General features: G+C 39.1%; 1 protein-coding gene across 1 annotated transcript in view; it reads left to right on the plus strand.

Moving 5' to 3' along the window:
* CUL3 (cullin 3) overlaps positions 1-16,865 on the plus strand; it is a 53,513-nt gene that overhangs the window by 13,298 nt on the left and 23,350 nt on the right. Inside the window, exons 2-3 of the mRNA XM_084528686.1 lie at positions 1,878-2,075; positions 10,474-10,587. Of these exons, the coding sequence (XP_084384812.1) occupies positions 1,878-2,075; positions 10,474-10,587 (312 nt within the window). The remainder of the gene's footprint in view (positions 1-1,877; positions 2,076-10,473; positions 10,588-16,865) is intronic.

The raw sequence follows: 16,865 nt of genomic DNA on the forward strand, positions 1-16,865 counted from the left end.
GTGGCAGAAAGTTCTGTTGCGCTTAACTTCAGCGAATTTGGAGCAAATATTGCAACTATTCCTTCATTTTTGATAGCATTTGAATTAAAAGTAGAAGAACTATCCCATTTTTTTCTTTTCCGGAACAGATCGGAGTTATTAGATGTAATGCTGATCTCTAATGTACAGAGATGTTTCCCAGCTGACCAACAACCAGCACTGCTATATAATACCTTCCCAAACCAGCGGCTGGAGATTTGCCTGACTTACATAGATCATATATTTAAATGTGGTAAGCAATTGAATTGCAGTAGAGAGACACAAAAAAAGTCACGTTGGCTGAGAGATTTTTGATTATCAAGGGGAGAAGGTGGCATAGGTAGGTGTTGCTTTGAGAGTCTGCTTTGTTTGAAAACAGAACAGCATTTTTGTGAAAAAAAAGCTGAAAGGCTTTTACTTGGATTGCTGTCTGTAACTGCTGCCTGAATAGTTGACTTCGTTATCAGTACTTGTGAAATGGCTTGTTAGGAAGACTTCAGAAAATCATTTCCCTGAAGAGGCACCAGTGCAGCAGATGCAAATTAAAAGGAAAATAACTGACCTTTCGATATCACAGGTAGCAGAATGAGCAAGGTGTGTGTGTGGAGGGGATGGGACGTTCAATTTCTGTGCTGTGGCTTCTGGAAGATAGAGAGCTAGGAATTTCTCAGTGTGTGTGTGATCTGCTTTTGGTTTTTTAGACATTGATATATCTGTCAAGTTTCGCATGTGTACATGTTAGTAGGTTGGTGACTCTGTTATCGAGAGAGTGAAACAGTGGTGAATGATGAGGATATTTTTGGAATGAAAAGCTTTGGTTTTTAACCAAAAGTCCTGAAGACTAGGGCGATGGGAGATGGTGCTTGTTTTGCTTTGTGCTGTTCATCATTGTTTGACTACAAATGCAATCTAGCCTTCAGTGTCCTTCCTCTCCTCACTTTGTGGTTGTTGGGTAGGAGGGGAGGGAGAAGGGAGAGATACCAGGGTGGGTTATGGTTTCCCTTTATGCTGTCATAGCATTATTTTTCACTTAATTATTTTCAAGGGCGCTTTTATGGTATTGTCAGAATTAGGGGTATTTTCTTTCTCTACAGTAATTCGGGGAGAAGTATTTTTATGTCTTCCTCAGCCTTTTTCTTGAGGTGTAAAAGGCTAGATTAAGCCCTTCTCCTATAAAGTAAACCAAAAGTATCTTTAAAAATCACATTTAAATTGGGTTTAATTCAAGTGGATTTTCTTTCAGTTGGGTGATGGAGCTTGAGTCATCAAACTTTATGCAGTGCCATCAGCAACTTTGCTGTGTTTCTGTGAGCCTGTGCCATCTCAGATGCTGCTTCATCCATGTAGCATCATATTTTGAAGCACTTGGTTTTGGTAAATAATTGGGATTGGTAAAACACAATTGTAAACTGTTTTGCACTAATCACTAGATAGCACTGGACAAAAATTGTTTTGGTGTTCTGTTGAGACTTTGTTATAACACTTTCTGTCACTGAATTTTTCTGTATTGGTACTGTTTTTATTTAGTGCCTTTACTGAAGTACAGATAGTCTGCGTAACAGCTCAGGGTCATACATGCTCTGGTTAGAGCCTTATGCATATCCTATAGCAAGTTGTTTAACTTTGTGCAGTGGAACCTTGTTTAATACAGCTGTTAATTTTGGAGAACTCCCTACTAATGGAGTTAATGGCTGTTAACTCCCTACCAGTATCACCTGTATTGTTTTGATAAAAAATAAATAAATAAATAAAAATGTTGGAATCAACAAAATGTGGCAGAAGCAGTTGCTGCTTCTATAGCTCTAACTTCTGAAGGTAGCTTTATCTTGATTCTAAACAGTCTTGTTTTATTGTTACAGATGACTATGGATGAGAAGTATGTAAACAGCATTTGGGATCTCCTAAAAAACGCCATCCAAGAGATCCAGCGTAAGAATAATAGTGGCCTCAGCTTCGAGGAGCTATATAGGAATGCCTATACAATGGTGTTGCATAAACACGGAGAAAAACTCTACACTGGACTGAGGGAAGTGGTCACTGAGCATCTCATAAACAAGGTATGTCATTTTTATTAATGTCCCTTGTACTGAAGCGTTCTGTTCAGTTGCTTAAGCGAGTAAAATCTAATGTTATTGTGTAACATTTAGTTGAAACTATTCAATGGATACCCTAAAGAAATGGTGGTTAAGAGCTAACTTCCTGCTGCTTAATTTACTTCATGTTCCAGATAGTTTTTGTTACAAGTTACAGATGGAGGGTGCGCCATAGGAAGTTTTTGAAAGTGTAAAACAGGAAACAACTCGAGCTAGAGCATCACTGCTGAGATGCAGCCATGCCAGTTTGTTGTTGTCTTTTTCTAAAAAAAAGCATTTTGAAGGCATTTTGTGACTTTCTCAGAACTCAGTTTGGTTTGTTTTTCATCTGTGAAGCAGAATAAATACCTGTGCAACAACCTGTTTGTTACGGGCAAATGAACTAATTCACAAGTTAATGAGAGAGTTGTGTTAGGATTACACAATTTTGAGAGGCAGGAGGCAATATGCAAACACACAGCTCAGCAGCAGCAAAAGCTCTGAGCAATCTGCATTCTGTTATTTCAACCTTTTCAAAGCAGTGTAATTCAGTCAAAATGCCACACAGAAATTTCTATTTCTGAAGATGTATCATCTCAGAAAAGGGCTCTTCACATCTTGCGTTAAACCACGGAAAACCTCTCTAGCTTCGGTGGGTAGAATTTAGGGCTGATGGTTAAGCGTGTTATTGAAACCACGTTGAAGCTCGCTTTTTATGAGTCCAGATAATATTTAGAGGTAATAGGATCTGAAGTCTCGGGAAGATGCTGTACTTCTTGTGGTAACGTTCAGACCTCCTATCTTTGGAAAGAAATGCACGGCCACTTTGATCCCATGTACTGTCTGTGGGTTCAGATAGAGTGTCAGATTTTTGTCCTCTTATTACAACTTTCAATTAGGAAAGTCATATGCCGTGGTGCATCCTGGATGTTTACTTCTGGCAGGAGCGCAGAGGGTGGATGGGAGGTCTGTGCCTAAATAACGTGTAATGCTCGGGAAGCTTCTTGTATCTGTTACCTGGAGATGCTGCTGTCACTATGCATGGAAGTGCTGTTGCTGTGGCACAGGTGAAAATCAGCTCTTTCCTAAAATCTTAGTTTTTAAAGGTATGGTTCTGATAAGCATAGTCTAAAACCTGCTTTATGTGTCGGTGTGTGTTGGCTTTTTAACCATTTGCATGAGAGGAAGCATCCTGTGTGAAATGGCTAAATATTTTATGACTCTAATTGTAGTGCATTTGTGAGTCTTGAGCACTTCTGTTTTCATAATAGCTACGTTCCTGAGGCTTTCTGTGCCGTGTTTGTGTATATGCCTGTGTTTTTATAGTCTACATTTAATAATAATTAGGATACTAAACTTTTTTTCTTAGGTTTGAGTTTATCCTGGTTTAATTTGAGGAAAGCTGCTTGTCTTTCTTTCTAACTATTCTATTTAAATTATCCATATGCAAAAACACTATTCTGAAGCATTAACCGTGGCAAAGTGGCAGAAGAGCAGGAGATCCTGCGAGTTTGTGCTATCACTGCGCTGCCGGAGAGGCTTGTACAGATACTAGTACAGAGAAATGCCTAATCCTAATTAGGATGCTTAATCCTAATTTTTCTGATGATTTTTTTTCCAGTGCTATAGTACTCTGATCTTTAACGTGATTAATCAAAGGGTATCTGTGTGCATGGGTAACAGAAAAACAGATGAGCCAAAGTTTTGTTTTAAATAGAAGGAATAAATACTGAGTTTTAGTAGCTAAATGCCCTAATGTTAAAATAGCTATATTATTCAGATGTCTGATAGTGCCTTCCTATAAGTTAAATGGTTCTAGGATAAAACTTAAAATATAAAAATAAAATAGTGGGGATTCGAAGCCTTGTTTCTTTTGGTGGGCTTTGCTTGAGGATGTTATGTTCAGGTACATGTTATAGCTGGAACTATGAAAAAATAGGTCGTTGTTTGTTAAGAATAGGATCAGTTCTGAAATGGCATCTCATTATTGTTAGTACTTGTAATAAAATAGATAAAACAGTGCTTTTGTTTAACCTCACACTTCATGGAACAGAAATTTTAGAGGGATAGTGTTTTCAGTGGTTCTTTCCAAGAGCAGTTCTCTGTTAGATATTAAGTAGCTAGTTAGCAATACAAGTTTTAGCCGTAAATCTCTGTAAAGTTACATTCAGAGAATCAAAGGTGCTAGAGTATAGAAGAGGGGAGTTTTGCCAGCTGAAATGTTGTTCATGAATTGTGTTTAACTTCACCAAAATGAAATTTTTCAGAAATGGTTAGGTTGAAATAAAGGCAGGCAGTGGTTAGAAGGAACAAAATGCAAATTTTGAATTGCAAGAAACCTTCAAACAGAATTGCTGCTTTTTGTTCATCTCTAGTGGTTATCTTCCTGCAAAAAAAATTACATTCCTGTAGTATTCCAGTCACGCAGGTTAATGAAGAGTAGATGGAGAGACTAAGCAGAGGCACTGCATTCAGATGTTTTTAAAAATTGTTGCCAAGCTTGGGAAGCAAAAGTTTATTTTTGGTGAGGTATTGTTAAGAGCTCTATTTATCCTTTTGTGCTTGTGTAATTGCTAGATGAAAGTTGCACTTACCCATTATTTTTATTAGAAAGAAACTCTAAAGAATAATATTTAACGTCTAAGCAAGAAAGCATAATGCCATGTGCTGTCTTCACAGCCTGTTGAGTTGTAAATAAAGTGATAGGTGCAAACGCAGTACAAGCATACGAGATGAAAGCACCCAGGCAAGTTCCTGTGAAGGGTGCTTGGTTTTGAACTTGCAGACCCCAGCAGCCTGCAGTTAGGATCGCCGTGCTTGGTGAAGGAGGCAGTGAGCCAAGGAGCTTACTCCACGTAATTGGTAGGAGTTAGCTGTCCTCAACAACTGAGTGTTTACCACAGAATAAAAACATTATAAAGCTTGTCTTTGCCTGTATATTGACATTATTTTTTAGTACCTCTAAAATCAAGTTAAAAAATGAATAAAATGCACTGAAACCTTTTACCTTAATTCAAGCATGAAACAGGGTACATTTAATTCTTGTGCATCTGAGGTTTCCTGGATTGCTCCTTTTCTTGTCATTTGGCATTGCTGTAGCTTGATGTGGACACTTCACGTCTTGATCCTTGTCTGTTTCTTCAACACATAAATGTTGTAAAGCTATTTTAACAAACAACAAAATGCCAACAAAGCTTAGTTTGCAGCTCTTTAACATCACTTACTAGAACGGAAAATCCTGAAGTTTGCAGGATAATGTTTTTAAAATTCCCTTCATTTTGATGGTTTCAGTCTGAAATCCAGCCTCAAATCAATTCTCTAAATTGTGCGTGAGGCAGAGGGATTGATTGATCGATTTGTTGGCCAATGAAGTATTTTTTGGTAGGTGATAATGCTGCCGGAGTATTCTGCACATCAAAGATTCAGAAACACCAAGGACTGTCCTGCGCTTACATGGGCTGAAACATGCTGGGTCGGGGAGGTGCTAGAGCCTTACTGAACAGGACGAGATTCTTGGGATACGGAAATCTTATCAAACGCTTCCGTTGCTGCCTGTCATTGGCATGCCAGGGTGCTTTACAGCAGAGTCTTTGCTGATACAGCTGAGGGAGTTTATCAATGGCAGTGCCTGTAGTAACTCAGTAGTAGTAACGAAAGGCATCCAAGAAAACCCTTCGGTAAGGAGCACCGAGCCAGTCCTCGTGGGGTCACTGTTGGATGCAGGGGGAACGTTAGCGAGTGCTGGGGCAGGTTTGGATGAAAGGCAGCGTGTCTGCTCTGGGGCTCTCTGTGATCTGTGGCAAGCTTTAACATTTGCTATCGTGGTGCTGCGGAGAGAAGACAGGTATCTCCTCCAAGGAAATCCAAGAGGTGATTTCCACTGTGTCTGTGCTTTAGGTGGGGAATTATGCATGAGGAGTTGTGTAGGAGATGAATGAGTGAGCTTTAGGGTCTGCTGTACACTTGGCTGACAAGATATGAAGAATCGTCTAGCCTTATCTTTCTGTCCTTAATATTTTAGGATGTTCTTGTGTGAGTCTTCAATTATATGGAGGGCAGAAGGGTCAGGTGGAATAGACACAAAGCAAGTGCAGTTCAGAGTAATCAATGGTTTTCAGTCTTCTGTGTTTTTTTTTCTCTTGTCTAAAAGGATAATAGCTGCATGGGTGAACAAACACTTCTGGTAACATCACAGTCAACCTGCTAACTTAGGTGCAACTTGAACATTTTAGAATGCTGTCTTTTGATTTTCGGACTGTTGCACTGTTTGGACTTCCGTACAAGATGAAATTTGGTAATAAAAGTTCTTGGACCTTGAGGTCTTAGGTTAGAAAATGCCTTCCTGTACTGCTGCTCCCCGCAGAGGGCTCCGTCTGTGTGAGCCTGTCCTTAGAGTGCTGCAGATCACATCCTTGGACTCTCCGTGCTGCTGCATCAAGACGCTGTAAGAGAGAATGCTAGGCCATGAGCCTGCTTTGTGTACACTTAATAGAGAGTTACTTAAAAGTATTGGAAATTCATGCCATAAACTATTCTTAAGAGATTTTGTATGTGTGTGTGCTGTATTTCCTAGGAGCCATATCCATTATAAAATATAATTGAGCCTAGAGTCGCAAGCAAGATTTTCTAATTGCAAATACAAGACCTTACATAGATTATGAAGCTGCTAATTTACTTTGAGACTGGACCTTGGCAGTCCTGTTCGTGCTGGATGTGCCTGCCAGTTACTGCGGGACTGCAGAGATGGCTACACAACTCACTGCAAGCGGGGTTAATTGAACCTCACGTTCTGCTGGTAAAACTTTCCAGGCTGAAGTTTTCCTAAGGCTTTAGAAGAGCAGCAGCTGTCTCTGAAGGGCTTCCTTCTCTATAGAAAAGTGTCAATGTCCAGGTGTTTTTACACTGAAAGTCATTTATTCACCGAAGCAGCTTTATTCCAGGTTTTTGCTTGGCTGTGGTGTGTTGTGCTTTATCGTACTCTTCCTGTAATAGGGGTGCATTCATGGCCTGTACAAGGAATGTATTCAACACATTGTAGCTGGGCAGCTGTTGTAAACAACAATCAGGGTGTCTTTTGTAGCAACTACAAGAACTTTTTTCCAAAGGTGTCTGCAGCTTAAAATAAGCTGAGGAGAGTGTCATTGCAAGTTTTACAGAGAGACTCTGAGCGTGGCTTTGTGCCATACAGCCCCATCTCTGGATGTGAAGTATGTTTTCAGCAAGCTGCATGGCACAGGGCGTGGGGCAGAGGTAAGGTGGTGCGGGTCCGAGAGCTCTCACGTCTGCGTGGAAGCAATCACTACCTGGCACTGAGCACCCTGTTTGCTTACCAGCTGACACGGGATCTGGTGCTGGCTGATCTGGTAGGATTATTGTGATGGATGTGTGCAATCAGAAAGGCACGGTAGCTCGGTGTTGTAGAGATCTTTGAAGTGTCCTGTGATGGTCTTTCATATACTTGAGTAAAACTGATTGATCCCTACCCCGATTCTCTGTACTTGTAAATGAATTGTGCTTTTAGTTTTTCTTTGCTAAGTCTGACTACTGTGGCTGGTCCACAAAATAATTACTTTTCCAAGGTTTCTTCATATCGATTAAGGAAGTGAAAGCAGAGATATCATGCTTCTTTTTCTTGGAGATTTGGCTTACTCTTTACAAGGCTGATGAGGTTTTTAATGCACATTTCTATTTTAGCTAAAAGCCACATAGATTAGATGACAGCAGCACGTGCGTCTGGGAGACTGAAGGGTAAATGACAGTCACTACCAGAGAGAATGAGCCAGCCAGGCAGCACTGCCTGTGCATTATACCTGCGTCCTGTGTTCTCCAAAAGCAAGGAGAGGCCTTGCAGAGGAATGTCTGCAGAGCAGGAATTTGAAGATTTCAGAAAACCTTGAACAACTTGCAAGCAAAGCTAGTTTCAGTTCCTGCTAACAGGGTGAATATTACTGCAATAAGCTTTTGCAGCTTATTGAGAAGAGACCGTAGTGTCTGGATGAAATGCCATGCTGTGTTTTTGGTCTGCCTTTCTAAGTTGTTGGAGTATGTATAGTTGCATGCCAGACTGATTTTATTTTTTGGTATACTGTTTTTGCCTAGTAACTTAATAAAGCTTAAATGACAGAGTGATGTCTCTCGGGTGTGTGGGTGTTTGTTTGCGTGCAAGGACTCTGGGATGTGGATTGGTGGATCAGGAGCTGGCCAGAGCATTCTTGCAGTCTTAACTATCAGCTTGGATTGGGACTGTTGCTGCCTGGCCCCTGAGCATGCCTCTCTTGTAAGGTATAGGACGCTTAACGTGACATGAAGCGCAGATGGGGGCAGGTTGTAGTGCAGGGAGGGAAGGAGATGCCCCCAACGCTGCAGGAAGCTGCTGGCAGCGGTTGGGTGTTGGTTCTGGGCTCTGCCCGTCACAGCAAGTGGTCGTGGCTGGAGAGCTGCACGGGCAGCAGCCCCGCTGTGGTGCCAGGTTGGCACATACAGGCAGGGGCAGCGATGGCACCACACATGCACCGGCAGATTGTCCCAAACTGTTGAGATGTATTTGCAACGAAGTTCCTCCAGCATGCAGAAAAAGTAGCCTTTGGTCTATTTTTCTAGTAAATTAGCTGTATTTTGAACTGAGAGGAGGAAAGGAAACGTCTCTATCCAGTTAGAGAAAGAAAACTTGTTAAAGAAAACAAGTGTTCCCGATTTTGCTAAGGTTTAGAATGTGGTCTGACACAATCAGCAGCCTTCAAACTGTCTATTTGGACAGCAGAAGTCTCTAAAAGCGTTCAGCAGTTCTATAAACCTTTATTTATTGAACCATTTACACGTTAAGTACAAATTTGTGCATTCTTTTCAGCCCCCTCTCTTACGACGATGCTTGCATATTGCTACACAAAAATCCAGCTGTGTAGATAGGGCTTTACTGGGCTGTAAGAACTTGAAACTATACCCCATTTGCACTTACCACCATTGAGGGTCCTCCTAAAAGGATGTCTCTCATCTTTACATTCACACCTAGAGTTCTGTAGGCTACTTCTATTATTCTTTGTTACCTACTTAGCCTGTTGACTTTCCTCTTTTGGAAGTGGGACTGAGAAAAAGTTTGTCCAAATTTGTATTAAAACTTTGATTTTATGTCATTGTTACAAGTAAAACTAGATCTGTTTTATCCTGTATGGAGGATGTATACCGATTGTTTGCTAGAAGTTAGCTTTAACTAAACATCAAACTTTTTGACCTTTAAAAGGTATCAGGTTGTTTTTGCTTGATTGTTTGGTTTTTGTTTGCTCTTGTGTTTTCTTCCTAATAGTTATCTGTTGGCTGTTGTTTTTTGTTTTTGTTTTTTTTTTTACCGTGACAGGTTCATTATAAAGGAGGAAAAAAATGAGTGTTTGCTGCTGGCTGGGAGTTGAACATACTCTGACTCCTGGAGGTTTATTGGCCATTCATTTACATGCCTGGACTGTATCTGTTTTTTAGGGGGTTATCATAAAGCAGAGGGCAGATTCACATGATTTGGGGTAATGATAGAGGGCAGGATGTATTTTTTATGCTATTTCAAAATTCAATTCACACGTTTTGTTAAATCTGGAATATATATATATATTTTTTTTTACATCAGGTTTATTTTTTGCAGGAGTTGAAAGCTTGAGCACTGTTAGTACATGACTACTGCATGAAAATCAAAATACAAAACCAGATATTCTTTTTGATTAGTAGGGAGTAGTAATACCAGAAACAAGTAAAGCCTGGAGTTGATGGGATGAACAGATTAACTAGACAATGCATTAGTAAAAACAGTGATGATTTTTCTCTTGTTCCCTGAAGCCTTGTTAGCAATTCTGGACTATTAATACGAGGGCCTGGTCTTCACTGAGTGAATGTCTTCTTTCAGAACTGCTATTTGCTGCAACTATTTGCTGCTCTCTTGGCTTGTTTTTCTGTCGCTGTGTCTGATTTTCTACCTGTGCTTGTTTCTGCTTATGACATCTGGTACTTCCCAATATTCTGAAATGACTTGTGATAGTACCGTTGACATTAATTGTAACAGTAGAGCATAGAAAATTAAACCTTTAAGAAGTTATATGAAAATATTTTTAACATTTGAAATTTCAGATATTCCTTTGAAATTTAATATCCACCTTTATTTTGTAGCTATTGTTTTCACAGTGTTTTTTTTCTTGCTTATATAAAGCCTTATTTTTCTCCTGAAGTTATATACAAGGGTATATAAAGGGCTGGCTAGCGCCCAGGAAAAATATGAACGTGTTTGTGATACTCAGAGTTCACAGAAGAGAAGAATTAGTTTTTTCGGAAGCAGAGCTTGTTAAGATTTAAATGATGAAGGGGAAACAGACTTGGGTTTATGACAATATATTCTTTTTCACTTCAGGTGCGAGAAGATGTGTTGAACTCCTTGAATAACAACTTCTTACAGACACTAAACCAAGCATGGAATGATCATCAAACAGCAATGGTGATGATTAGAGACATTCTGATGTATATGGTGGGTGTTCTGCTTTTTCACATGTTTAATGTGATGCTTGCTTGTTTTTTGACAACTGTAAACAATTGAGCTGGAGGGATAAAAGTAAGGCATGCTTAAGTCTTGAGATGATTCTTGTAATCCCTTGTTTTGAATTCCATATGTATATGAGACCATTTGTACAAGTATGTAAAAAATTATAATTAGGTAGTTCTTTTCTCATTGCTAGGAAAGAATGTTTGAAAACTGGTTGAATTTTGCAGTTCTTAAAAGATTCTGGCAGGCTACAAATGTTAATTTCATGTTTTTATTCACTTAGTGGTGGTTTCTTCCTGTAGAAGGTGTGATGGTGTAAAGCCTGCACAAATGACATTTGTCATTCTTTACATTTTTTTAAAGAAGATAGTTTTGCTTAGGTTTGTTTTATGTTCTTCAGTAAGGATTGAATTCAAACAGCATGTTTTGCTGTTCATATGGAGCTCGGCACAGAATTAAGCAGCATGCATAGATGAATGTATGATCTTTCGTTGGATGGTTGTAATTTTACAAGGGGGAAAAAAAAGACATTCCTAACCTGACAGCTAACGGAAACGGTTGTTTCTAAAGAGAGAAGGCCTTGTATCTGGATTGTGTTATGCTTTACATAGTACGTGTATGTTTAAATTCCCAGAATGGTGGGCATACCCTGAGGATGCAGGAGAGTATATTTTTACACACTTTTTAGCCAAAGGGTTAACTTCAGAAGGAAAAGAAATGCATGTTGAGAGACTGTTTTTAATGTAAATTCTCTTATTCCAAAACATCACACTAAAAATAGTGCTTCGTGCAGTATTGCTCAGGGAGGGATAAAGGTAGTGCTTCATTTTTTATTATCAGAAAAGATTTTTGACTGAGATTATACTCTTATCTACTTAACAAGCGGAATTAAGTTCTTGCAGCAATTAAAGATCTCACAGTATGAAACTGAACCTATCTAAATTAGCTGTGAAGAAATCCTGTTGGTTAATAAGCTACTAAATGCTGAAGATTTTTGAGTAATTATTGTAGCTACATAGCTCAAACTTTTTTTAATGGATTTCCTGGCTTTTTTTTTTGTAGTTGGAAATAGACTGCAAGTCTAAATATAGAGGGCAGGATAAAATGCTTCAGTGACACTTAGATCCGTGTGCTTTATCTTGCCAAAAGGAAGATTTAGGGATTATTTTGTGTAGTGAAGATATATTGCCTTCACTAGGATAAATGCTGAATTGTCTAATCTGTTAGTGAAGGAAGAATAAAAACCAATTGCTGTTAAGTGCATCTGGATAAATTCAAATGGAAAATGAAACAAATAATACCCAGAAGAATGGTTAATGAGTAGAATAATCAACCAAAACTAGTGGTGAGTTTCCAGAAACATTATAAGATGGAGCTTCATCCCTGGAAGTGTTCAAAGCCAGGTTTGGATGCTGCTTTGAGCAACCTGGTCTAGTGGAAGGTCCCTTCCAACCCAACCATTCTGTGATTTTATGGAATCCAGAGCTTTCCAGGGGAGCAGCTGCTATGTTTTAGCCATGTACTATTTACCTTTTCAGTACAGAAGATGCTGGATTCCACCAGAACTTCAGAAGATGGAGATCTGAAGTACAAAATGAACTTAATTCTAATTCATACAGAATAATAAACAAATTTAAATATCTCTGGAATATATAGCTAGCATGGAATTATGAGTGTAGGTCATTTTAGAGTAGACTTTCATGTGCTGTTTGACTGTTTTTAATTATTTCAAGTAGGTGTTCTGGTGAGGCTTCCACTTGACTAATAATTTGTCTCCCTATAGGCTTTTACCTTGTACCTAAATGAGACCCAAAGTAACAGAACAGAGACATCTACTATAAATATTTTCATAGTATAAGAGTAAACGTTAACTTTTTTTCCAAAATGCTCGTATAAACTTCTCAAACTTCAGGAGCCATTATGTATGTTTAACCATCTATAATGTAACATGGCTTTATGATCATTAAATTAATCCTTATTAGATAGAATTATCTAAATCAGGGAGCTGCTGGGGGGCTCTGGCCCTTTCTTTGAATTGGAGGAGCATAGGATATGTTTTCAGAGAAAATACACACTTTGATACAAATTGAAGCATAAGGTATGGTATAAAATAGGACAAACCTCAAAGACTTGAGGTTTCACTTTTGTCACTAGAACATCCTGTTGTCAACATAATTCTGTTTATTAGAATGAGATTAGGAGCAGGAAACTTCAATTCTTAAGTATGTGCTCATTCAAAAAGATTGAAAAAGCTGCTAGTACTACAAAATTATATGATGGAGGGACATCTGTCAAAGATAAGACCTTAATGCTCTAAAATAAAGCACTGTATAAAGCAAGTCTTGCTTTTCTGTGGGATGAGTCTGAATGAAATGTGGTTTTATAGCAATGTTCTTATGCCAGAGTAGCTTGTGTCTTTAATCATGCACAGCTAAAGTTTTATTTAAATAAAAATGTGGGGCTTTTTGTTGTTTGTTTTTAAGATAAAACAAATCATTGCATAAACACAGTCACCAGGCACTGTTAACTGACATGCTTGTGTTCTGTCAGGAGAAGTAGATGCAATTATCATGCTTATAATAAGGGATAACCCAATCCTTCTCTTATTTTGTAGGCCATCCCAATTGCTTACCCATCAGTTTCAGGAATTGTACCTATTGGTACCCAAGAAGCCACAGTTTGACGTCAGTGAAAGTATAACATTTAACGTCCTCTTGAATTCTAATCTTACTCTCTTACAATCTTGCTTCAACCTAGTGATTGTACATCCTAAGCTAAGCTGTATCTGTTTTAATGCTGTGTTTGTTTTCCAGTCTATTTTGAACCATTAGCTCACTTACGATATAATTCAAAACAAACACCTGCCCAACACATCTATCCTTGTCTTCTGTTTGGATATGCCACTTCTGAAATGAAAATGAGTTCAATAGGCTTGTTTTAGAAAAGTATGTTTTGTAACATTGTAGTTTGTGCATTATTACGGTGCTCATCTGGAGACTTAGATAACTTTGCAGTTTGAGGTTTACGGCAGAACTTCATTTACCTTCAGAACCTCCTCTTCAAGATGCTGTAAAGCTTGCATTGTGATTGCATTTGAGAAAAAGTATGACCTCGTCTCTTGTGTTCAAGTTTGCTTGTTTTCATGTCTGTTACATGATGTAGTTCTAGTGTGAGGTTTTGCAACCTGGAATTGCACAATGAAGGCAAATCTAGGCTTCTTGAGATATTCCAGTTACCGTGATGGAGTTTCACGTATATGTAGTGATGCTGGTTTTTGTATTATATGTGGGCTGGCACTCTTCCTTTTGGTAATAATCAGTGCCAGAGTAGATGTAACACTGCAAATTCATGGCACTGGCTGCACAAGCAGTGAGCACTGAAGTCGTGAAGCCGTGTGAAGCAGCATCATCACAACGTGAAGTTGTACTAAGACACGCTCCAGCAGTGAAGTCACGCACTGTGTTCGCGTGTATTTGAAATGCAGTCCTGTTTATGGCTGTGCTGTAGGTAAGCATACCTACAACAGGTTTTATTAGCTGCTGCGTGCAACCGTAGCAGAGGAGATGCAGTTGGTTTGGTGGTCTTGTAAGTTAAAAGAGTGTGAGTATTGCTGGAGCATTGTACTGAAACTGGGCTGTACTGGATTCTTTGGTGTCCATTCCTCACTACTTGTACTTGTTAAATTTAAAACAATTTCAGGTATGTAAGCACAGCAGCCACACCTCTGGCTGCATACAGGCATAGGTGGTAAACTCTGCCAGAAATGAGCAATTGCTCTTGTGAATGCAGTTGTGTATTTTGAAGAGCATTCCCCTGGTGTGCAGTGCATGAAGCTGCTGCCTTGATTTAAGCCAGCAGTGGCTGGTCGGCCATGCAGCTTGTCACCTCGGGACATAGGACTCCTATTGCTTGTGGCTCACGCAGGAGCTAGTAGGGAGAAGTGGAGGTTTTATTTTAAGAACTAGGATTAAAGAGGCTTGCTGTAGACAACGGTATCCAAAGGCTGAACATCATCCAGGCAGTGCATCTGTGCAGAGGTGGTGCAGAATGTGGCTGTTGATGATGTGCAATAGGTAACTCGTTTCAGCTGAGATCAGAGTTATTCTGCAGTGTAAGCAGCACTGTAGTTTCTGAATAATTGCCGTCTGAAACTCCACCCTTGTCTCCTGAGAGTTATTCTTACCTTTTAAGCACCTGCTGCTTCTCCCCATGGGAAGTGATTGCTGTTCAGGAGCATGTAGCCTTGTCAGTCAAACCTGTTCTCAAATGAAGCTCCCTGTCTCCGAGGTTATTTTTCTGGAGGCTGGGAGAGCTTCCAGTAAACAACAATAAAAAGGGTCTGTTACCATGGGAGAGCAAATCTGCAATATCAGAAACACTAATGCTGCCACTTAGTTTGGGTGCTGTAGAGTGGTCTGGCTTACTAAAGAGGCATTGCCAGTACATGGAAAAAAGTTCCTAGTGCAGCCACTACTTCATTTCGTAAGGGCAATGTGCAGCACGGGCTGCCACAACAGAAACTATGCAGATGAGTCACAACCATTGCTTTAATCCATTTGGATACCCTGCTGCCTGTGCTTCAGAGGCCTGAATATACCTTGGAAATAACTTGTGGAGGGAAGAATACATAAGTATATAGCATGTTAGGCACTTCTTTTTAGTTTTCTTTCATCTATTTAAAAGTGTAGTTTAAGCTTGTCTTATTTCAGAATCACCTTTACTTGTGTTCTGGATGTTAGTGGGGAAGTAAGGGAGTAAAATAAATAGCATTATTTCCTGAATAGCAGGAAGAAATGGAAACCAATAACATTCTAAGGATCTAGACCACCATGTGTCACTGAACTGACTTCTTGAGACCCAACTGAGCAAACTTTTTGGTTTGAGGCAGGGCTCTGCTTGCTTCATGAACCACGGAGTATGTATGTATCCATCCATCTGTTTCCATCCTTTGGCTTCACTGAAATTAGGTGCTGCCTGTCTGAAGGGTGTTAGTGCAAAATCATTCCTGAATACGGAACCCCATATTTTACTTTCATCTAGTTATCAGGAGGTAATCTGTTATGTAATCCCTGCATGGATAATATTTCCATGTACATTCAGCTGCTAAAATACTAAAGGCTGTAGGATTTATTCCTTCATTTCTTCCAATTGTGGAACTCAAATTTCTTCCAATTGTGGAACTTGTATGAACTTCCAGTTGTGTAATTTCTTTTTTCCATGGTCTGAAGGATGAGTTTTTTTCTTAAGAAAAAAAAAATTTTCTGTGTGTATGAGTAACTTTACAGTTCATTTCTGAGTGTGGTAAAGCACTCAAGAAGTTAATTGATGGACCTAGTGGGGAAATGAGTAGTTCATACTCCCATTCCATCATTGACCTTCATTTTCTATAGAGTTTGTTTTGCTGTTGATTTATTTTGTTTTAGCTATGTACATTCTCAGAAAACCTTGTCAGAAGGAGATGTGTGAGGGGGTATGGAACTCTTTAACTTCTACTAATATGAGCATCCTGAGGCTTAAATGGTAACAAAGCAGTATTTTCAGTAACAACCTGAACAATTACATTTGAAGAATGGATTATGTCCTTACAGAAATAAAAAAAAAAAAAAATAAAAAATCATTATTGCTCACCTCAGAAATAGTTCGTAAAAACTTTTATTTCTGGTTGTTTTAATGATCTTATCCACTCCTAGATATGAAGTGAACGTACACATTTTCTGCCTGTCAGTTGACTTCATTAGTGCTCCTGCTTTTCTAGGAGATAAGATAGAATAATTCTTACATTTCAATATAGATTTATTCTTTCTACTCTCCCCTTTTCTCTTTTTCTGGGGGAGGGCAAGGAGATTTTCAGGAAACAACCAAGTTTCAAAATATTTGCTCTAGTTGAATGGAAGCGAATTTTTAAACGGGGGTTCAACAGAAGCCCTTATGAACAACTTACGTTACTGATTCATAAACTTTGACTAACTATTCTTATTTTGGATTTACTTTGTCTTCAGTTCACCTAATGATGGTATCTCAGGAAATTTCACTAAATATTGAGGAGGAACTGTGAACCTGAAGGGAGTGGTAGGAGTATGTATAGGAGATAGGGGGAAAAAACGATTTCTTCATTAAAGTAAAGGAGGTGGATGAAAGGGGATTGTGTAGATAAGTAAAACCTCTTTCAAATGATGTCGTGATTTTTTCTTAGTATTTGGGGGGCTCTCCTACCCCCCAGCTAAAAATGGCAAGGGTATTGGTTTGTTCTGGCATGCTTTAGT

The sequence above is a fragment of the Aythya ferina genome (genome assembly GCF_964211825.1).
Source record: "Aythya ferina genome assembly, chromosome: 9".
Classification (NCBI taxonomy): Eukaryota; Metazoa; Chordata; class Aves; order Anseriformes; family Anatidae; genus Aythya; species Aythya ferina.